Source organism: Episyrphus balteatus, chromosome 1 (genome assembly GCF_945859705.1).
Source record: "Episyrphus balteatus chromosome 1, idEpiBalt1.1, whole genome shotgun sequence".
Taxonomy (NCBI): domain Eukaryota; kingdom Metazoa; phylum Arthropoda; class Insecta; order Diptera; family Syrphidae; genus Episyrphus; species Episyrphus balteatus.
This window is the reverse complement of record NC_079134.1, coordinates 53,137,070-53,162,344: the sequence shown is the minus strand read 5'-3', so window position 1 is coordinate 53,162,344 and position 25,275 is coordinate 53,137,070. Positions and strand designations below refer to the sequence as shown.

The window sequence follows — 25,275 nt, the reverse complement described above, 5'->3', positions numbered from 1 at the left end:
AAGGACTATGTTCGACCTAGCTATGAATCAAATTTATGATCCGTATGAGCAAATGGGCCTAAGAATTATAAATTTCGTAGGAAATGTCGCTTTGAATTTCAATGGAAATTTTTTTTTTTTTACAAATAAAAAATTTTAATGTCACCCTGTCGTATCGATTAAGTTCGAATCTATTACATTTTTATAAATATTTTTTCATCTGATTTCTTGAAGGTGTATGTATTTGTTTTAGATGGAGTTTATTTTTGTACATGACGATGACGAACTACTTGCCATAGCGACAGCATACATAATTAAATCGTAGGGAAATAGGTACATTATAATAAAACAAAATTAATCTTTTTTCTTGCAATGTTGATTGTGTTTTTAAATAAGGGATACAAATAATATTCATCCCAAGCCGCTAAAAAATCTACAGAGAATATTTTTCAGTCTTCGTTTCGTTAAAAAAAAAACAATGTAATTAATAAATTTATACATTTAATAGGTCATCCTTAAAACAACAAAAAAAACAAAAACCAAAAGAAATGAAATATGCTCGCGTAGTTTTACGTATACCTAATTAAAAAAATACAAAGATAATTTTTTTTTCAACGCGTGTGAACGCACACCGTGGTGTTAAGTGGAAATCTATTACAAATCTTTAATTAAAGAAAGAAAAAAAAAACAGTGCAAAATGGTGAGAGTTTTTTCTTTTTTTTTCTGTAATTTAATTTATTAGATTCGAATCATTTTGAATTGTGTGAAATTTTGTTGCATTATTTTTCTTATTTTTTTTTTTAGCCGCGAATCGTACCCCTTCAATTGTTAAAATGCTTAAAAGTCCTTCTGGACGATAATGGCGGTATTTTGAGTGAAAGTGAAGTCAAGCGGATTGCAGGGTGAGTCTAAATTTTTTTAACTAACAATTTTTTTTTTTCATTTCTTAAGAATTGAAGAGATTATTCCAATAAAATTTTCTTAACCAAGCTGCACTTAGGCTTTACATTTTTTATAGCATAGCCAAGAAAAAACTATTAAATTATTTTAACTTTTAAAAGAAACTTAAAATGCCTGTTTCATACCTACTCATGTGGTTTTGATGTGGAAATTTTATTTTTTGATCCATAAATTGATTTTTTTTTTTCGTGTCAAATCGAATACATTTTCAGAGTTATTTTTATTTTCTAAAGCATTGGCGTATTTTTGTGTCTATGAATCAGGGGGCTGTTTCTATACAAGCTACATCAACTACTTCAGCTACATTTACTACACCAATACTAAAGCACCGTTTATATGAGAGCGACCAAACAAATGGGCGAATGAACGAATAAATGAAATTTAATGTATTTTTAACAAAAACTGTGTTAAACAGTAGCATGCATTTTTGATGTTCTTTTTTGCTTATTTAAAGATGTAACCACGTGCTTAAATGTTTACTGAACTAAAAAACAGTAAAATTAATAATGTACCGTTATTCACATTTTTGCTAGAAGCCTCGGTACTTGATGAATGCTTTTCGTTGCTCAGCTCAGTAAGACATGTATGGCGATCGTGTTCTTATCACTATTTACTTAAAGTATAACTTTTTGAATCTTATATATTTTAAAGAACGGCCTCTTATAAGGAAGTTCTCAGGTTTTTGGTAATTTTTACCGACTTCCAAAAAGGAGGAGGTATTCAATTCGTGTGTATTTTTTTTTTTTTATGTTTGTTACCTCATAACTTTGGACTGAGTGAACCATTTTTGATAATTCTTTTTGTATCGTATAGCTGGTGCCTGCAGTGTGGTCCCATTTCAAATTCGTTTAGTTCTGGCCATATAAACTACTAGAAATACCATAAAACGCAGTTTCTATACATGGAAGTCGGTTTTGTTTTTTGATAAAAAAGATTATTATAAAAATAATTTAATAATTATAATGCATTAAATAAGATCTATTAAATTAATTAGAAAAAACGCCTTCCATATGTAACAAAAAAAAGTTCCAGGGAGTTCCCTTTCTTAATTTTAATAATATTGTTCTAAGGCTTTAAGAAGGTAGGTACACACAAAATTTTATCACTTTTGATCACTTTGGAAGTTACCGTTGCTTTTGTTTACAGCTATCGCGTAATCAATTTAAAATATAGTTTTTTATGTATAAAAATTTTCAAATTTTTTTCAAAAAAGATTTTGGTATGCCAATAAAGAGGGAATATTAATGCACTCATAAAATCAAAGTTAAAAAAAAAAACATTGGCCAGTTTTCAAAAAAAAAATTTTTAAATTAAAAAAAAAATAGTTTTTTGAAGTTCTTTCCCATTTTTAACATTTTTTTAAGTTGATAAAACATTTTTGTTATGTTAATATCAACAAAACATTATTATTTTGTTATATCCCTGCTAAGACAATAAACTTAGTACATATGTAGATTATTTTTGTCCACCTAAATTGTTACTTTTGCCGTATGTGGGACGTTCAAAGTCGTTGATAAAATTGATGTAGTTGATGTAGCCTCGACGAGAAATAGGCACCAGGTGAAGCGGTCGCAGTTGTCAAATATTTGGCATTTTTCTTTTTAGTTCAGAGGAAATCTGAGCGATCAGAAGAGTTGGCAGCAGATTATATTCGGGCTCTCATTTTTAATTAAGAAACCCACCTGATCGCTTAGCTGTCATTTCATGTAAAACTTTTGTAATTTTTATATTGTTTACCTGAAGTAAAGGGCTAAATTTCTTGGGAATCAATTTTAAATTTTTGTTTCCATTTCTTATATCAAACAACTAAAAAAATAAATGAAGTTTGCTTCGCTCATCATTTCGTTCAATGGAGAACTTGCACCGAATGTCAGTTCTGGGCTGGTGAAGATGTATACAAACGTTTTTTGTACTGAAAATACCTTACCTTACTTCTTCACCAGTGCAGATTGACCAATGAGAAACAAGTTGAAGTCCCCATTGCCAGTCATTTTATTCTGAGCAGATCGATGAAGATGATAGCTAAAAAAAATTGTGCTCTGAAATTATTTGAGGTAAAAAATAAACACAAATATTTTTTTGACAGTTGTGTAATCTGCTCAGAAAAACGCCAATTGGCTCGAATGTTGATTTTTTTTTATCCGAAGATGCGCTTAACGAATAAACTAATTCACTTACTTAAAACTTTTCCATTTCTACTCAAAACTATTTTAATTCTTATTTGCACCCAAAAAATAAAAATATCAAACAAAAATCTGTCAAACTGATGGTTGCCAATTATGGTGCATTGTGGTGTTATTTGGAAAAAATCGAATTAAAATCGATCTCAATGCGTTTTGCATGTCGTTAAAAATGTGAAAAGATTTTTTTGTTTTGAAAGGATTTCGACCAAATGTGGTAGATCTGCCAAAAAATCCAGATCTGGAAAATTGATTTAAGATCAAAAAATAAATCAATTGTTTTTGGCTAATCAAAATCTAAATAACAAAATAAATAGATTTTTGTACCAAACGAATACCCCATCAGTCAAAAACTGAGATTCTTAAACAAAGCAAATGGGGTTTTTCATTGTTAAAAATAATCAATTGCTATTATCTGTCAAAAAGCTAATTTTGACAACTATAGCGTTTCATTGGGCAGAAATAATAGATTTTTTCTTAGCTTTAAACAGCAGTTTATCACTTTTGAAATGAAAACAATTTGAATGCGCATTTGATAGCTACACAGACACTATTTCACCGACAAGACATATTGACAAAAATAAATCAATTGTTAAATGTGTTCCATTCGCCATGTGAAAAATCAATTATTATTTAGAAATCCATTTACCAATGAAAAACCCCATAACCCGAACCCTGTTCTGTAACTTTTATCATTTGCGATAAAATATTTGAATGACCATACAATTCATTTCATTCCATAAAAATAAAATAAAATTTTCTTAATTTATTAATTTTGAATTTAAAGGAATTTTTTTTTATTTACGATAGAAAATGGATTTAATAGACATTCAAAGTTACAGAACAAAGATTCTGCTTTAGAATGCACAAACTCAATAGAATTCGTAGTTTTAGAAAGATTGAGAAGCAGGATTTAATATATATAGGAGACAGATCCAGATCCAGCAAATGAATGTTAAAAATGAAATGAAAGGTCCAGAGGAAAAACAGCACAAGTCCATTTCAACTCATTCCGAAAAAACGCATTTTAAAATTTTATTTATTTTTTTAGCAAGGCTTAAATTTGTTTTTTAAAGGAAAGGATGTCATCAGACAGTTAATACTACAAGACCTCATCATTAGTTTAATTTAAGGAATGAAACCTAAGTTCCAGGGTCGCGGCCTGCTTGCGTAGCACGGTAGTTCTAGGGTAATCCAAACTTGGCCGCGGATTTCCATGGTTGTGGGTGTTAAGTCCACACTCCACCAACATCAGCCCCTGTCAATTCTTTCAAAAATTATTTTGTTCGATTTTGACTCTGGCCTGATTTAAGTTTTTTTTTTAGGCGGGGTTTAGTTTCTGGGGCACTATTCCTCCAATCCGGCGAGCTAATTGTCGTACTACGTCCTTGAACCTTAGCATTCCTTCCTTCCCAGCACAGAACAGTTCTGTGAGAAATGAATAGAACAGAAAACAACAACGGTCACATTTGACAGTTCTTACGAATAAGTACAGTTTTTTCTGCTGTTCAATGATGCTGTTTAAAACAGTTTATAACAAGATTTTCTGTTCATGGTTTTTGAATCAGAACGGCTTAGAATATATTTCTGAGGAGTTTACAGCGTGCTTGCCGTTTAAACTTTCTCACGCATCTGCTGTGTCCTGTTCTGTTCTGATCAATTTCCTTGTAAATCAGAACTAAGAACAAAAAATCCCATTCTAAACCGTTCCAGATAAGGTAGTTGAACAGCAAACTAAAACCGTTTAGAAAAGTCTTCATTCAGAATAGTCTTTGAATATGTATGTTTGGAACAGAAATTTCTATATTTGCGTTTGAGTATAAGCGGTTGTTTTTTTTTTTTTCTATTTGAAACTTTGGAGTATACTCTGGATATTAGTTTACTCTTTCAACGCTAATAAATAATAGCTGTGTTTCATTGGTACTCAGTGTTTTACTTAGTAAACATTTTATGCTGTAAGCAACAACAAACGAATATTTTATTTATTATTAATATTCCTTTTTTGTTGAAGGGTCAAAAATGTATATGTTAAGAAAAAAAAATTCTTTGTAAATCAACAAATAAAAAACTTTTTTTTATACTAAGTCATCATTATTTGTTGTTTCCCTTGTTGTTACTACTGAGTTACCAATAAAACACTGCTTTTAGGTCTGTTTGGGTACCTTCTTTCGAAAATAGAATATTATTCTACTTTTTTCAACATTTTTCCAAGGACTGTTTGGATACTAATTAACTGTGAAGAAAATGATTATTTATAACTCCCCTTCTTGTGATTTTTTGCAAAAATGTGAGACTTGTCACATTCTATGTTAAAACGACAAAATATTATTTACAAAAGGTTGTCTCCTTCAGTTGCCACTTTGAAAAACGAGTAAAACTCAATATCTATATTTGTAAGGATTTTCCTCACTGGAAATATAATTACCTATAGGATATATACTTTCAGAGCTAGGCTATCCTAAAGTATCTCATTTTCAGCTGTTTCCTGCATAACATCAAAAAGACACATTTTGCGGTAAAAGTATAACTCCCATAAGAAAATTATGGAGAATCCAAAAATTAAAGATAATTATGTTTCCAGTCAGAGAGTCTTCGCAAATTTTCTTTTCGACAAGTCCCTCTCCAGATATTGAAACTTACGCGTTTTTCAAAATGGCACAATTCTTCATTGAACAAATTAATAATGTTTTGGACGTCTTCCTGAGAAATTGATTTTAAGTTTCTTTTTCAACTCCTTCATTACATCAAAAAAAAGTATAAACCTTATAAAAATGCTAAGTAACTATTTACCGGGATCCAAAATTATAGGATCAGCTGTCAATGTTTCGAAGATAACATTTTATAGTATCAATTGGTTTTTGACTTTCATGGGTTTTCTCGCCTGTGTTTTTTAACTTAACGAATGGATTTGGAGGTATATTTGTTTAGATTTAAACCTAGAAATTATTATATAATAACCACTTAATTATTTTTATCAAATTCAAATGTCAATAAAATTTTAATCATACAAATTTTTCTATTTTCAGATTAATGACAAAATATTCCAAGAAATTAGTATCAAAATGCATTTATGTGCAAATTTTAAAATGCACAAAAACTGAACTATTGGGAGAATTTATGGGCTCTGGAGGATGGAGTTTGACACATACTTGGTTAAATGATGCCATTCGTGCTAGAAATTGGCCTCTGGTGCAAGAGATTTTGGAATTACTTTTGCTGTGTCCAGTTGATGTTGAACGGCTTAAAAGTAATTCAGCTCCTAAATTAGTCAAAGGACTATGTAAAGATGGGGATGATGAAGGTAAGTTAAAAAAATAAATCTTAAATAAAATAAAGACAAAGGTAAGTTTGGAGGTAATACAGTCGGTCAAACTCTCATATTCATTCTGAAGATACTAGTTGCGTTGCATTTGGTATTTTAGGACAAACAACGTGATTTTTGTATGGTTGCTGGTAATGTATTCATTCCCAGCAGACCATTTGAACTTAAGTCGATTAGTCAGATGTTAAAAGTTAGGTGAATTATTTGGCTTTGACTAATCAGAAAAAAATCTAGACCAACTCCTTTTTAAATTAGTAAACGATAGACAATACTTAAAAAATTAACTACATATTTGCATACATTACACAATATTTAATCTCATTTTCTGGAAAACAATGTATAATTTTTGACCTTCCCTTTCTACATAACGTGAAAGTTATTTAGCAAACAAAATTTACCAGTACCAGTTGGTGTCAATTTTAGTATTTCAAAGCTAATTCAAAATTTTTGGAAGTACATCTATGAGTTTTCATTAAAAATTTTATTTTTAAGGACTTCGTTCGCTATCGAAGTTAAATACATATATATTGCTCAAATGTAAGTCAAGTCTATACAAGAAGACACAAACGTCCATAGGTTTTAAACTGAACCAAACTCTACCAATTCCTACTCTACCATTCAAGTGCACATCGAGTGCTAGACTTTGGACACCAAAAGCAAAAAAAAAAATAAATACTGTATTTTGATTACCATATTCTCTTGTGCAAATATCTTAAACATTTTCAAAACAATACAAAAAATGTATTAATTAAAATGGACTAATTCGATATAATTTTATGGACCAGAAAATTAATTAAGTAATGTAGTATTTATTTCCATGGTCACTTCAGTCAAGGTCTTTGGATAAGATTTTTTAAGTGGCCTTTTATTTATCTTAATATGAATACGAGTTTGACCGATTGTGATTGTAATGAACGAAGGCACTTTGACTTGATTATGGCCAAAGGAAAATTTAATAAAATAAAACTGATCAAGATAGCTTGGAGGTATATTTTTGTCACGAACGATTCTCTTAGGAATATTCCAGTCATGTTCTTTGAATTAAAATCCTAATTTCTGGGTTGGCATAGCAACAAATCCAGCACTATGAGCTCGTGCTTTTGAATAAATAGTGGACTTATTCATGGGGTGGCCCCACATGGTATCAGTTTGGACACTTAACGCAGGTCTAGAAAAGTTCGCTAATTCTCGATGTGTTTTAAAGCAGATTCCACCTAGGAAAATTAATGACCAACCTCTATAAGGTTGTTGGGTCGGACCGAAATATTTTAGTGAAGGCCATTTTTAAGTATAGCAAACTTTTCGATTAAGCGTTAATAAATGTTCATACTGGTAAAGCTCATTACCACTTTTCTCACTAGGTGTGCTTTAACTGTTATAGTAAGTAGAACAGGGATATAAATAATATATTTCCTTTACTCCAGTAACAAAACTAGGTGGATTCGAAGGATATTTTCCATAATCTAGTGAAAGCAAACATTAGAATTGCAAATAGTCTTGCCTGTACAGTTTAGTGCTACAAAAAGTTCTTTTTAAGAGAATATTATCCCCGATGTTAAGAACTTGACAGAGTTCTGTATTTAGTGCACATAAAATGTGGAACAAATTGAACCCCTTCCGGACGCACTGTACACTTTGTGTGCCATAAAAAGTGCAAAACCTTAATTGCATGCCAAAGCGATTTCAACATAAGACAAAATTGCAAAATTACAACTCAAAGTGGTTTTAGCTCAAATTTCAGAAAAAAAAATTATATGTAAAAAATATAAATTAAAAATATCTTATTTTAGTTAAAGTATTAAGCATACACTTAAGCGACATCAATATTGAGAAAAGGTGGAAAATCAGGATTTTTGAAATACTTGAGTTTATCAAGTTCTTTTATCAAGCTTTTTATCAAAACCACAGCAATGTTTTATTGATAACTCAGTACTAAGCTCAGTATAATTTTTTTAACAGTATAGTTAAAAACAACAAACAATTGCTAAAGATAAATAAAAGTATTCGGTTGTTGTGATTAACAGAGAAAATATTTGTCTACACCTCCAATCCTTCAAAAACAAAGGATAACTAATAATAAATAAAAGCAATCATTTGTTGATGTTTACAGCATAAAATGTTTACTTAGCTAAGTATTGGGTTACCAATAAAACATGTCTGTCGACAAAAAGTTCTGAATATCTTCTTATTGGTTAAAAAAATCGAGTAAAAGTTGACAATATTAGAACTCTTGTAAGGCGCGAAGTCGAAAAAAAAGTTTTTTCCCTTAATGTAGATTTTGATGGTGCAATGTAAAGTTTCCAAAACTTTGAAGCCGTTTTCCTCAAAACTACAATTTTGCAGATTCTTGGTTTTGGCTTTGTGCCCACGATATAAGATATGATAATTTTTGTTGTGGAAATTAAATGGGAGTGACAAACAGCAACTTTTTCAAGAAAAACGTCGAAATAAACCTGTTATTTCCTTATAAACCTCTTATATTTTTTGGTTTGTAAAAAAAAAAAAATTGTATGCTATTAATAATGCTTTTTTGCGTGGATAAACGGTATTCTTTAACTCTTTCCTGGGCAGTGGTATTAAAATCATACCACCAATTTTAGCATTTTTTCAAGCTTTAATGTGCAATTGTATTAAATTAATACCACATTTCTATGTAAGTTGACACCAATGTCTTCAAGAACAAAATGTACATAGAAATGTTGTATTAATTTAACACCATTGCACATTAAAGCTTGAAAAAATGCTAAAAAAGGTGGAAAGAAATTTTAATGCTTATAAAGATAAACAGTTCGAAATCATGAAAAGGGACAACTCTATAATTCTGTCTGTGCATCTTTCTGAGATTCTAGTGCATAATAAACTACCCCTGAAGAAATCGGGAAAACCCACAAGAGAGAAAAGCGATAAAAATAGCCTGAAGTAAAATCAATAAAAAGAAACGAATACACTTTCTCTTTTTCATAAAATGTGCTGCATTACAAAGTTGAATCAATGAATTCAGTTTAAATTGATATAAACTGGTGAATTTTTCGATGTGATTATTTTAAAATAGCACCCTTTTGTGTATATATTTTTGTAATGCAATATAAAGCAGAGTTGTTGGTTGCGTTTTTTATAAATAAAGCAAACAAATGAATGTATGTATTAATGAAACGAAATAAAGATCGAGGGTGGCTCCCTGTGAGGTGCCTTCTTGTTTTTCTGGGCGGTGTTAAACAACATATCTATGTATGTGTAATTAGTAAATATTGGCTTATTTTAATCGAAATTCTAGTTCTATTCATACAAATTAGATTATAAATTAATTTATATCTCTAGTTTGTTTTAATTATTTTTTTATTATTTCAGTCTTATCAGCAGATACGTTGTATTTCAATCTTATCAGCAGGTTCAAAATAATTTATAGACGTCGACCATATTCATTGACATATGGAAAAGTGCATTAATATTATCAAAGAAAATTGAATTCAAGTTTCATCATTACATGAAATACATATATACGTTTAATGCTGATTAAGAAAATTAAATAATATTTTTTTACTATCAGACGTTCATTACTGTGATTGTAAATATAACTTAACATTGAATATAAATGAAAAAAATGTTTTCTAAGAATTTAAACTGTGTTTTTCATATACTTGGAATAGATACACAAAACAAATTCACACTAATTTAATCATATTCAGGTAGTTTATATGTGCGTTACATACATAAATATATACCTGTTTGTTCGATGTTCGTTCAAGGTAAGCGCATGCGCTTTTGTCTCGCGAGAGTCATAAATGGAACATGACTCATTTTCTTTTAACATACCAACCAAATAACAAACTTTGAATCTTTATTTCATCAGTCATTGTGCGTCTGTTCATTCGATAGGTACACTGTATTTTCAGTGTGACGGATATTTTTAAATTTATTTGTGTTAAAATTCTTTGTACATTAGACTAATCGTATTGTCTTCTTTGTTCTATTTTTTTTCGTATTTAAGGTGTTCGTATTTTGGCATCAAAACTAGTAGAACAGTGGTTAAAAGTTGTAACTGGTGATGCAACAACATCAATCACACCACAAATGGCCCCTAAATCAAGTGAATTAAATGCAGTTGCTGCCCCAACAAACGCTTCCTCACTGAAATCAGAATCAAATGCAAAACAAGCAGTAAAAAAACAAGTGAGTACTGTGGAAGAAGATCCTTTGGGAGCAACTGAACCCACAATTGAGGGTTCTTATCAACCAACTTTGGCACAAAAGAAAGCTTCAGAATCGGGGTTGGTTTTGAAATGCATTGTTAAAGATGGCAAACAAGTTTGGGCCCGAGTTGAGAATACTCCAAAGAATTCAGCTAAAACTGAAAGTGTTACAGAAAAGAAATCTGTTCCTCAACAACAGGTGGAAATAGTCAGCGATGACAATGTTACTGAAGAAGAACCAGAAGCTAAAGAGGCATCACCTAAACCTGCTGAAACAGTAGAAACAGAAGTTTCAAACGTGACAAAATCAAGTAATGATACAACAGACAGCAAAGATAATGAAAGTTCTTCAAAGAAAAAAGAAATTCTTTTAGAAAAAGAAAAATCTCTAGAAAAAGAGAAGGAGAAAGAAAAAGAAAAAAGCAAATCTAGCAGCAGTTCTGACAAGGATAAAAAATCTTCCTCATCAAGTCATAAATCATCTTCTTCAAGTCATAAATCATCATCATCCTCAAAAAGTAGCAGTGGATCTAGCAGTAGTAGTAGTAGCAAGTCAAAATCATCCCACCGAAGCTCAACTGATAGTAAAAGTCGTGACAAAGATAAGGAAAGAGATAAGGACAAGGAACGCAGCTCTAACAAAGAACGTAGCTCTGATAAAGACAAGCATAGATCTTCCTCGAGTAAATCTTCATCCAGTAGCAGTAGCAAAGATAAAGATCGTCACAGAGACAAATCAAGCTCCTCAAGTTCTTCGTCATCGACTAAGAAAGACAAAGAAAAGGAGAAATCCGATCCAGCAGCTCAAGCCGAAAAAGATAAAGATACTTTATCCAAACTAAGCACCCCCTCAATTGATAAACTTGGAAAAATTCCGAAAAAGCCCAAAGACGATGCCCAAGAAGTTAAGCCTACATCAATTACAATTCCTTCTAAAAAAGCATCAATGTCAATAGAAATTCGTCGCGATTCAGAAAAAGCAAAAACAGTTAAAACTTATAAATCGCAATTTCGAAGTCATGGGCTTACCGAAGAGGCACCTCCACCACCGTCTCGAAAAGGCCTGAAGAAGCCTAACTCGGCACCAGTGCCTGGAACAGCTATTCCAAGTACATTGACTTTGAAAAGAGCATCCCCGCCTCCTAGTTCTCTATCAACATCGCTTAATAAAGATGCGCCTGTCGAAAAGAAAGCCAAAATAGAGATGGCCGCTTTAGCAGTTCCTGTTGTTGAAAAGATAGGAGCCATTAAGCTCATACCACCAAAGAAAAGTAAGTGTTTTCAAGCAGATTCTATTAAAGAGTTTTGTTTTCTATTTTCAGGTTTTATTATTATTTGTGATTTGGCGATGGTATGGATTTTGCTTATAATGCGGCGTATGGACAACAGATGGGATTATCATCAGCAGCAGCTATTGGTTAGAGGATGAGGAAAGAAGAGTCATCGACATGAGTGTGTGCATGTGTCTGTGATGAAAATTATTTTAAACTTAAAAAAAAGTAAGAAAAAGAGCAAACAAGGGTTAATTTAAAGATCAGGTTCTTGTAAAAACAAAAAAAAAACTTGCGTGAAGAAATCAATGACTGGAACATATTATGCTATTATGCGCCAGAAGCTTACTGATTTCATTCATACAAAACAAATAATTAGTAATTAGAATGAATCGCGAACATTTTTAAATCGTTTTAAAAGAATGCTCTTGAAAGTTTGTAACACAAAAAAAAAAAGAAAACAGATGGCTCTCTCTATTCTCACTCTCTCGCAAATATAAATCCCAACAGGTGGTGTATATTCTAATACTGTTAAGTATTTTATTTTACATATAAACATAAACATTTTTATAAAATCTAACCAGTGGTCTATGTGATGAGCGCATACCTTTTATAAAGGTATTGCAGCTGCACTGTGTGTGTTATAGACAATTATATCAAGTTTTTTTAGATTTAAGAAGTTTCAAGATATGAAAAAATAAACGATTTTTTTCATTCAAAATAAAAACTAAACTATTGAGCTAATTAATTCTGAAGTTCTGTAGCATAATAATTAAATACAATTTAAACACAAAATAACGATTGGATAATTCTGATGTAGAAACTTCAAAGACGCCTGGAAATCGACACAATGATGGAGTTTTTTAGTATAAACATTTTTGTATCACTAATGGAGTTCGGGAAAGTAAATAAAAAAGTAAAGTATTTTATTCATGGAACAAGAATAAAGATCAATAGTTATTCGAAAATATAAAAAATTAAGAGTAAACTACGAAAGAATAGGCAGAAACAGATGTTCATCAATCAAAAAAGAAAAACAAATAAAAAGAACTTTATCAAATGCAAAGTAGCTGGCCAAATAAAATATAAACGATAATTTGATCATATAGTTTTCAATCTTGTCACACATACGATTGTATTTTATTTTTGCAGGCAGGTTTTTTTTTAATATAAAAAAGTCAAATCGCAAATCAATAATTTTTTTTTTGTGCATTGCAACACTGAACTTTTTGATGAAATGGAATTAGAAAGATTGTGCATGGCATAACTAGGTTCACGTTGCGTTTAGCAACGCTTGAACTTAATTGAAATCAACTAGGCTTAGGCGAGGCTGAAGTGGCTGTGAGGAAACCATTAGTTGACAAAAGCCGTGTTTTCGTGAGACTTCGAACTGCGGCCGTAAAAAATAAACAGAGTCGAACAACAAAAATTTACTGGGAATTACTTAACTTTTTTGCTCCCAGTAAAAAAGAGTTGGGAACAATTTTTTTTACTTTACCTTGCATAATTCTGACGAAAACACGACTAACAGTCACACTAGAAGAAGGCCTATGCTTACTCTACTAATTAAGAGATTCAGAGACAAACTATATTGTGGTAAACCAATTAGTGGTCTACCAAGTAGAGTCAAGCGGGCCTGCTTGTTATTGTGAATGTAGGAAATTTGAGTTTTTCTTAGACGTGTGCTTACTTAACGTTTGCGTTACGTTTCTGGATTCATCATTATTGTATTATTATTGTATTGATGCAAAAAAGCAAGTTATTCTAGCATTATTTCTTGGCGCGGGCTTTATTCTAAGGTGATGGTTGATCATCACAATAAATACTTTTGCTCCACGTAAGGTGATTAGCAAAGCGACGATCACCTACTTGTTATGATTTGTGGGTGACAGCTATTTAGGTGTCACTTTCTATTTTTATTGAAATCCTCGACGGTAAACTACACTATATTCTAAACAAATACGAAAATTTTAGTTCATTGAGTAAAATATGGTTTCTTGTGAAGAAATAATATAGAATATATCTCTAGGGAAATTTTATTTCTCGGAATATTTTTTTTTCCCTCGGAATTTTTTGTGCGATCGTGAATCTCCCTCGGAACTTATTTCCAGGGAACAAAAAATCGTATGAAATAACGCCTAAATTCCCCTGGAATTTTCGTTCCCATGTTTAAGACAACATGCGAAACATTCCCAGGGAAATTTTTATTCACAATCGCCCCCATTGACATTTGAAAAATTAGGGCTGCTTAATATGATCACTTTACTCAGAGCAAAGAATAGGTGATTGTCAAAAGTGACAATCAAAAAGGTGACAATCAACTATCACCTTAGCCGATTCCACCCCTGGTTCTGTGATAAGTTCCATGAAAAAACTTTTCACAATAACCGATCGATAAATCATGATAAGAGCATTGGATTAACACAGTTAACAAAGGACAATAGTTGTCCCATATTATAAACTTGCCACGTTTTAATCCATTTCTATATTTTGTTTTGTTTAATGTAGGGCAGACAGTTTCATGAAAAAAGTCAGACAAAAAAAACAAAAAACAAGAGTTTACACAAAGTTAAAAAGGAAAGAAAATCCTATTCCGATGTGTTCCAAACACAAACAAGGTCAATTAAAACCTAATAATGCTGTTCGTGACAAATATTTTATCATTAAACACAAAACGTTCTACTTTTCTGTTCCGAACATTCCTGGGCCCAATTTCATAGTCTAACAATTATTAGCGAATTTACTAATATTTTTTTAGCTTTTCCATGCAATATTGAAAAAATATGAGTAAATTCGTTTATACTGAAGGTTTTGAATGAACAACAACAAATTGTGTGTGTTACAAACAAGTTCATGGCTGGAGTTATAGCTATTTAACGGGGACCAACCCGATCATATTACTCTTTTCAGTGGTGCTAAGTCGCTTATGTTCAATTCATTTTGAAAATTGCCCGAGCGAGGCTTGAACTCACTACCTAGCGATTGGGAATTCGTTAATAATTACCAGACTAATAGTTTAATGAAATGGGCGCAGAATAGGCACATTAAAGAAATCTTTTGTCAAGTATCGTTAATCAAACAAAAGTTGATAACTAATAACGAGCGGTTCATCAATTTTGTTAAAAATTGTCATGTATCTTATTGATAATTGACTGCCATCGAAGAGGCTATTTATGTCAATTAAACTGAATAATGCTCAACGGAATCTGCGGAAAAGTATTATTTCCCGGATTTTTTCCGCTACCCTGAATCTTATAGCAATTTTTTTAAGGAACAAAAATGAAGCGAAACTATGTAGAGCTTCGTTGTTACAAAACTTTTGAAGAGATTTTTTTTAGTAGCGATAACCTTCAATGCAATTATGCAATTCATTATGCAATTCAAGGCCTTTCACGTAATGCCCGTCGTACACTTAGCGTTCAACGCACTCAACGCGAATTTAACAAATTAATTATAAAAAAACGACGCCACTATACGTATACTTAGAGAGTCTGTGATTGTTTATTTGGGGCAATCGTGAAAAAATTCTCTGGGCATGTTTTCTTCCCCTGACCTTGAATAGTTTCCCTCGCAATTTATTGCTAATGGCTTTACTTTTTCGAAGAGTTATGCATTATGCCACAATAAATTCTGGAAAAAATATATTCCGAAAAGAACAAAATTCCCCTCAAGGTTCAATATAAGATTCAATAAGTTAAAGCGACATATGGACATATTTTAATAATGATGTGAATAATCGTTGAATTTATAAACGCATAACTGCTTTTTTGTATCGATTGAAAACAATACCTTACCTAAGAATCAATCTGAGTTAATACTACACGGTTTTATGTCTAAAAAAAACAGTTAGCGGTATAATTTTGATACTTTTCTTTAAGAAAAGTTTCTGGAAACGATTTCAACGATGTTAAAATGGTTTGTTTAAATACATTCATTGCCATACCCACTTTTATTCAGTAATTCTTTGTGGGCAACGCAACGTGCCAAATGAATTTACTTATATTTTGTTTAATTATTTTGAACATCTTAAACCAACAGATGTTTTTCATAATTATAAATACATTTATTCTTTCTGTGTGCGTGTTAGTTGTTTTCAAGAATGGAGTTTTCTGACGAGTCCGGTAGTTAATTAATATATGAGTTGAGGTTAAAACCTCACTAACCGGTGTTTATTAATATAACGTCTTGTTTAGACACAGTTTGTTATACAGTAAAAGTTCTTCGAAATGGTATAATGATTTCGATCTGTTCAGTGTTCACCTTACGCCTGAGATTTCCAGTTAATACAATACAAAGAGTCAGCTAATGCCATCGATGAAATATTAAGCAATCCTCGAAGATGCTAGTTGTAGATAGTTGTTGTTACTTGTTACTACCATTAATTGACTTTCAATACTTCAATTGTTGTTGGCTTGTTCGCATAAATTATATCGCTTTTGTAAGGAAAATATTACTATCAAACTGCTTGGGTATAAGAATTTTGTTAAAATTTTAATAAGCTAACATACGCCTATCTCAACTTAAGCGCTTTCAACTTATTTAGGCATAAATTTAATATAGAATACTTATTGTCGGATAAAAACAGACATATCTTAAAGCATGGATGATCCAATTCGAGTTTTTGAACTTTTAAATAAAAAAAAATAGTTATTCACCTATTTCTTTTTATTTTTATTGAGAAAAATTATGTCATAAGCACGTGAACCATATGCAGCAATTCACTCATTCGTTAAATTTACTATTGCTTTGGAGAACGCAACATTATTGTAACTTTACAATGCAGATTTTATTGATTCACATTCCAATAAAATTGGCTAAATTGGGAGATTTTCTTTGTGACATCTAAACAACCAATATTTGACTTTGGATATAAATTTGTAATAAATTGAAAATAAATTTGTGTGAGCTCTTTACTTTTGAGAAAAAAATAAAATGATAAATAGATACTCAAAATCATCCGCATGTCGATTGTAAATTAAAAACAATAAATAAAGGACTGATTCAAGATTAATTTATAGTTAGTCGCGAAAATAGAAGAGGTCTTCAAATTACTATTGAATTTGAACGACTAGGATGAAAACAGAATCTCTTGGCGAAGGGGGCATTCGTGAATAAAAATATTCTTGGAAATATTTCACTTCTTTTACACATGGGCACGAAAATGATCCTCAAAAGTTTCCCTCATATGAGTTGTGATTTCATGCGAATTTTAGTTCCCCGGAAATAAATTCCGAGTGAAATTCACGATCGCATAAAATATTTCCAAGGAAACTTAATTCTTCCTGGTGATTCACGATAGGGCCTTTCTAAAATTAAAATTATGTATTTTTTTCTATAAATTTCAATAATAATTACATTTTTATATGAATTTCCAACACGTAACATGATGATGCCCAATAATTTATCAATTGATAAAATTGATGATTGACAATCGTTAAAGTGGTGAATTTTAGATTCTAGATCGTTTTTACAAGCTTTAATGTGTCATTTGCTACTTTAAATTAAAACAAAATTCACACATGTACATTAGGGTGTGTCACTTTTGTATAATTGAAAAAAAAAAGTACTCTAATTTTGCAAAGTGGTCAAAAGTTGTATTAGGGTCTAAGGTTTAATAATGTGTAAAAAAATTATAATATCTTTCGTCTTTGGCTCGCTCAAATCGATTGAAGTTGTTACAAAAAAAACGATTTATATGAAAAAATGATTTTTTTTGTTCAATTTCAACAAATATAAGCTTAAAAGTTTTTTCTTGGAATTATCTTTCACGAGAAAGCCTAAAAATATTTTATGTATTTTTTTCTGTATCCAAACGGCGCAATTAAAAACAATACATTTTTCAAAAATCTCTAGAAATCCAAATTTCTTCCTATATTTTGAGCGAGCCAAAGATATTAATAAAAATGAAAATTGTAAACGCAGAATTTAATTTTGATAAGCAATGCAACTTTAAAAAGCTACTGCATTTGAAAATTCCATAGTTGAGAACTTTGACACACCCTCATGTACATGTACACGCACTTTTACTCCCGCTCAGCAGTTTAACATTTGTTGTTGTTTTTTTTTTTTAAAGGCTTTATTTTTTTTTAAACAAATTTAATTCCCAATTACAAAAACGGATTTCACCTTCCATTTTTCAGGAAAAACTTGGGAATTTTTGATAAAAATCTCCAAAGCATAATGGAAAGAATATAAATTCTTGAGTTCAAGCTTCTGGGTTTAACTGGGTTTTAATAATAACGAACTAAAGATGTATGTATGTAGCGCAGGGTCTTGAAAATATTTGTTATAAAGTCGCCAGAAAAGTGGGTTTTTATTTTGTATTAAAAATTTTCCGAAAAAATCGCCAGAGTGGCAACAATGATCATAGATTGAGTTGAAGAAGTTTTATTGAATTCATAATTTTCCACTAGAGCTTAGATAAGTAAATAACCGTAATCTGAATTATATTACCAAATAGATACTTCATTATACAATAAAATATGATTTGATCAAATTAGGGATATATAGAAAAGGTAGTTTATATCAACATTTTAAAAAAACAATTACATAATATACTTTTCCCGAACTCCAAAAAATAAACTAATTTGTTATTAAAATATAATCATTGTCATTTAAAGGGTCAGAAGTAACTTTCGGAAAAAAAAATGCAATATAAATATGTACTTATTTTCTAAATAATATAACATTATAAAGCGATAATTGCAATATTTTTTTATTGTGCTACACAGCTTGGATGAAAAGCGTGTTTTATTTAAAATAGTTATATATTTTGTAAATTTCATCGACACACATACATTATGCTAATTACTCGTTTCCAGATTTAAGGGATGAAAGCCAAGTACACGAGGGTGGAAACCGTTCACTTTATCATCCTGCACACAAAATTCAAACTCAATGATGAAATAGGGGAAACAAATGTTTATAGAGGGTGCTATGAGGCATTTTAGGAAATTTACGACTTGAACGGTTGTTGAGTAAATCACATGTAAAAATTATTCTGTTAAAATATACTCATGTTTCACATAATGCTCGAAAGTTGAATCATAGCAAACACCGAGATGAAAAAGAAATGCTACAAAATTGATGAACTTGTCTCAATAGCACGGAAAAGACATCTCCGTTCTGTAGCTTAGAATGATCACATGACGTATCCGTTACCGGAAATGAGTCTTCACTGAATTAGATAATACGGACGCTGAAAAGTTAACCGAACAAAACCATATTTAAGGCAATACATTGAACAGAAACGTTCTCTTTCAATCCTTCCTACTTTTACCAAATGATGTCAGTATCTATGGCTTAAAGTAGACAGATTAACAAAATCGATCAAAATTGACCGATGCAGGAAATAATAAAATGTAAAATCATTTAAGAGCACCTGTGCTTTATAACTCTTAAAAGCCGCAATAGATACTTATGTCATATTTAATTTAAGATGATGGAAGAGTTCTATGAAGAAATAACTACAGAGTTAGTAATTTTCAAGGTCAAAGCTTAAGGCTTATTTAATATGGGACAATTTTCTGTTAACTTTCCAAAATTAATTTAAATTGTTTGTCCTTCTACATATTTGTAATCGTAATTCGAAAGTAATCTTCAGCATGCATCCTTCATCATTCTACAGCTTCTATATTATTTCAAAGTTGTTGGTTTGGAAAATGTTTCCCTTCCGATAACATACTAAGAAATTGGAAATGTGGCTGGATATACATTGTGAAACACATATTATAAAAATTCCTTTCAAGAGTAACAGGTTTACGCAAGACATATTTATGAATATGTATTACCTAATTGAAAAGTTTATGTACAATGGGTAGAAGAGGTGTGAGGTGATGATTTCAAATACCGAAGAGATTTCTTTTTATTATGATTAGTTAGTGCAACATGCAGTGAGCGTCACTCAATAAAGATGAAACAAATCTTATGTGATTTTCCATTTGCCACCAAAGGTCATTTTTGTTTTAATTCAGCCGCAACTGAACGCCACCCATCGAATTATATTATTAAAAATAAATAACTTATTCTCAAACCAGTTTGCCAAAATTTACAGCCAAAACTTATTTCATTTCTCTTACTACGTTAAACGAACTTGGGTCTTAGAAACATATTAGTTAAAATTATTGTGGACTATCGTGAATAAAAATTTCCCTGGGAGTTTTTCCGTTGTGTCAAAAAGGGAACGTAAATAATCAACCAATTTTTCGTTCGGAATTTATTGATGTCGATAATTAATTTGCCAATTGAATGAATCTAGTGAATTTCCATTTGCCACAAAGGATCATTTATTTTTGATCTCCTGTCAAAAAAATATTGGGAAGAACTGGTATCCCAAATTCTTTTTGCCAAAAGAGATCTTTTTTTTTTTATCCTAGATCAAACTTTCCAGATCTCGATTTTTAGTTAGATTTACACCTATTTGCACTGGCACCTTCACACACCTATGTATTTTACATTTATGTGAACATTTGTTTTATGTAAATTTTGAAAAATGCTCACACACAATTACGAATAAAAATAAAATTCTTGGCAATATCCATTTGCCACAAAAGATCATTCGATTTGCTACAAGAAATCTCGATTTCAAAGGAAAATTTACATAACTGTCATTTCATAGGATTTTAAACTACACACAATAATTTTTTTTATCCACACAATTCCGGAGCAGAAAAACATTTCCTAAGGAAAAAAAAAAACCCTAAGGCTCATTATTATGGAATGCAAGAATGCACATTTTTGAGAAATTTTCCAATTCGTGCGTGTACCTATTTTGAAAGTCCAATTAATTTAAATGTGTAGAAGATAGGAGTTTAAGGGTCAGTTGTACAAACGTGGGTCAGATTCGGTTTAGGAATTTAATTGACTTAGCTATTTTCACATAAATGAACCTTGAACCAGTGCTAAACTGCACCTTTAACACCGATTTCATAAGATAAACGTTGCTGAACCACGGATTAAATATTTGTACAGCTGGCCCCAAGGTTATTGAATCTAACAGCCAATGTATAGTATACACTATATTATCTCAAAGAAAACAGTTGTTTATGTAGGAAATTTCGGAAAATTGTTTTTCAAATACAAATAATATTTGAAATATGTCCCAAACGAATCGCTTTGTAATAATGAATTTGAATTGTTCAGTTAAGATAATTTGGTATTGGTTTTTTTTACTACAAATACTTGTTATTGCAAAAACAATTACTAGTTACTTTTAGTTGTAACCATTACGGAAAACAATTTTTTTATGTTGGGGGCTTTTGTGAAAAAAAAAAAACAGTTCATTGAGAATATTTCCCGTGATTCAAAAGTGTTCCTTGGAAATGTTTTTGGTAACAGCAATAAATTGTGCAATGTAACGAAAATAAATTTCGATAGAGATTCACGATCGCACAACAAATTCCGAAAAAAAGCATTTCTAGGTAAACAATTTTCCCCCAGATATTCACGTTATATAACCCATTATATTTTTTCAAATGCTGCTTAAAAGAATTTCGCAATACTTCTTAGCGAATTCGAAGTATGAATTAACCTGAGCATTGCATTTCCTTTCCAATGCGATGAATTGGATGAAGCTCTTATAAACAAATTTGAATCATCGCAATTCTTAAACATATGTTGGCGCTTTTTCACTTGGTATGGGTATAGTTAGTCATCAGTAAAAATGGATAATGGCTAATGTCAAACTGTAACTGAGTTCCCCTTCTGCGTTAACTACGTAACCATAATTTCCTAAAATATTTTGATTGTAGCTGAAAACTTTAAAGAAAGCATTTTTTGAAAATAACTCAATGGTTATCTTTAAAAGTTAATTCGACTTTTGACTGCTCATTACATATTTCTGGTTTCTAGAAACTAAAATTTATTTTAAGAAGTGAAAAAAAAAATTGCTTTGAAGACACGTGGTTAGCGCAAAAAGGGAAGGATATAAGCAAGTGGTTTTAGATATAAATTAGTCAGTTTACGCATGAACATAAAATGTTTTTTTTTTTATTCTGTTCGTAAAAGAACGAGGTTCATTGCCAAGGATTAGCTTACGCTCGAAGAGAACAATTGAATTATTGCTCCTTACGAAGATCAATCATCAAGCGAACGCTTGTCATTTGATTAATTCTACGCCTATTTTTTGTTTTATACCACATATTGACTAACTCTACTGGATATTTTACTAAAGCATCGTATTTGAACGATTAATTTTGTTTTGTACTATATGGGGGTCACAAATACCTACAATGTGCCTACATTGATCTAATGACGACGCCAACTGTGTCAATACACTTACATAACCTATAACAAATTAATATTTCATTTCAGGACTCCAAACGCCAAATTATAAGCATAAAACTACCAACCAACGCAAAAATAATAAAACTGATTTTCTTTAATTTCTATAAATATTTCAATTTAAATAAACTAACCATAATTTCTTTTTTAATTATTTTAGTTTCACATCTTGTGGAAACCAACATATTCTCGGATGCTCTCTCAGCAGCAATGGTCCCCAAAAAGGATGCGCGCAAACGCAAACGTAACTCTAAAGAAGCTTCCGGCAAGGATGGGCTAACATCACCACCAATTAGTCCTGAAGGCAATAAAGTTGCACCTCTCAAATTCTACCAAGACACTTTGGATGAGACCAAAGATGGCAGCGAGAAGAATGAAGGAGAATCCAAGGAAGACAAAGATGAAGAGGAAGCAGGTACCAATACCGAAGATGATGATGATATTCCCCTTAAAAAGGTTAAAGAAGACATCGAACAACGTGTTCGCAATGAGAAAGCAAAAACTGATCAAAGCGAAAATCCTGCTGATAACAAAGACGCAGAGAATTCAGTTGAGATCGATTTGACCAAAGATTCTAATTCGCAAGAAATGGAAGAATCACAAAGTGGAAGCAGAACACCAGAAGCTGTTGAAGAAATCCCAGATGAACCAAAGAAACCGGGTCCAGGCTGTGGTCCAAATGGACCACCTGGTGTGCTTTTACTTCATCGACGTAAAGGTCCGAAAAAGAAGCTCAAGTGGAGACCACAAGAAGAACTCGAACAAGTTCGTTTCTTTGAACTTGATGAAAATGAGCGTGTTAATGTTACTAAGACTTTTATTGACATGAAGAATATGGAACGATTCAGTGAGCGAGACGCTTTGAGTATGGTTCGGCGGGGATTTAACTCTGAAGATAACATGGTTCCACAAACTGAATGGGCGCCTTTAGTGCTAGTCGATGATGTTCCAAACCATCCCGAAGGAAACCAAAGTCGAGAACGTAAAATTCAAGCTGACAGGGAACAAACAACATTGCGTGCGTTGTATTTCTCACATGCAATGATTCCGGATTCACCAGCTGAACCAGACATTGAACCGAACCTGCACACAGATTTTACAGTGATTCCTTTGGATGATATAACGGGCAATCCAGACGCTGTAAATGACTTCACAAGCATGCCATGGCCAGATCCCAAAGGTGCTGCACCACAAAACGGCGGAAGTGGCGCATTTAACAATGGTCCCGGTAGTGAAATGTACACCAACCGAAACCAGTTCAATCCGTTTATTCCATTTGCTGCACAACAAACGGGTGGGTGGCAGATGGGTGGCCCCAATGGCCCACCGCAACCTCAAATGAATATGCCAGGACCTCCACAACAAGGTATGATGTGTGGACCAGGACCAGGAATGCCTGGAAACAAGTTTAACAGTAACAACATGAGCATGGGTAGTCCAAACATGATGCAAGGCTGTGGAATGTCACCCCGCAGTCCATCTGAAGACATGTCCCCAATAATGGGCGGTGGTGGCGTCGGTGGAATGAATATGAATATGAACATGGGAATGGGAGGTCCTTTCAATGGACCACCAAATATGGGTAACAATTCGCCTCAGTTTGGACCAGGGCCAAATTTTGGACCCGGACCTGGAAACTTCGGCATGAATATGAATGGGCCACGTGGGCCAATGAATGGCATGATGGCTGGTGGCCCAATGAATGGTCCAGGACCAATGAATGGGCCAGGCCCGATGAATGGCCCCGGACCTATGAATGGACCAGGGCCAATGAATGGACCAGGGCCAATGAATGGGCCAGGAAACATGAATGGGCCAGGAAACATGAATGGACCAGGACCAATGAATGGACCAAGGTCAATGCATTGCAATGAACCAATGAACGGTCCCGGTCCAGATCACAGACGAGGAGGAGATCGAGGCAACAACCGGGGTGGTGGTGGAGGCAACTGGAGATCAGGAGGTGGCAAAAACTTTAACTCCGAAGCTAATTGGCGACCAGCTGGACCTGGGGATGGCAATTCAGATCGAGGAGGCAATAATTTTGGTCGTAACAATGATTGGGTCCCAGGTGGTGGCGGCGGAGGCAACGGAAACAGCGGCAACGGTCGAGTTTGTAAACAGTTTATGCGAGGCCATTGTCGACTTGGTAACAAATGCAATTTCCTACATCCAAGAAAGAAAACCTTCTAGGACGGACAGAGGGATGGCGAAAGTCCACCCTCAGCATCTCCCTCAAGTTCAGGGCATTTCTAAATCTGTGATAGTACGAGTTGGATAGTCTACTACCGGTCGATGGTTTACTTATGTATCTCGCATTCCTGAGATGTGTTCTCGTCTCCTTTCTCGATCATTTTATGGTTCCTTCTATCTCGTTACAAATATGTAAATATAATCTAAATATTATGTTTTTAAGTATAGTTAAGTACAACTAATTTCATTTAGTTGCAAAAAGAAAGCTAACATTATGTTAATTATGATAGAACTGCATTCATTTCGTTTTCTCAAAGAAATTTTATTTGATTTGTAGAAAAATTTATTTCTTCTCCTAGATGAGAAAAACGTTTTGTAAATAATTTTAAACAATCATGTAATAGTTATCGGATAAAACTAATCATAAGATATTTTTAGTATCTGTAAGACTTTTTTTACATTAAAAATATAAGGAAATGTTGAATTATTAAATTTTGGTGTATTTTTTTTTCTTCAGTTTTTTTTGAAAAGTTGCTTAAAGTTAGTTGTATTAACCTTTTCCATATTGGTGGATTTCAGATCTACAACATCACCAAGCAAAAATAAAATAGAATCGAAATATGTGGAAACAATTTATTTTCCCATAAATTTTTTTGAAACAAATTGCTAATTAAAAAAGAAAAACATCTATGATAAACCATTGTGTATGGACGGATTTTATGTGAAATTCAATTTGGCACCAAAGAGCAATTTTTTGATCTCCTAGCAAGAACGCTGGGACAATAGCCCTGTTCCATCGGAGGTGGTAGATTACTCGTGAGTAGAAATCTAGTACAACAACTACACATTCCTATCTTGATCATGTGTTAATTGTAGTACTAGAGCCCATCAAAATGAAT

At 32.2% G+C, this 25,275-nt stretch overlaps 1 protein-coding gene across 1 annotated transcript; it reads left to right on the top strand.

Annotated features, from left to right (window-relative positions):
- Positions 1-429: 429 nt before the first annotated feature.
- Positions 430-24,868, top strand: LOC129920671 (serine/threonine-protein phosphatase 1 regulatory subunit 10). The gene is made up of 5 exons (XM_056002134.1): positions 430-679; positions 784-881; positions 6,146-6,420; positions 10,430-11,902; positions 22,344-24,868. The coding sequence occupies exons 1-5, from the start codon at positions 677-679 to the stop codon at positions 24,374-24,376; spliced, it is 3,882 nt and encodes a 1,293-aa protein (XP_055858109.1). The 5' UTR covers positions 430-676; the 3' UTR covers positions 24,377-24,868.
- Positions 24,869-25,275: the final 407 nt, after the last annotated feature.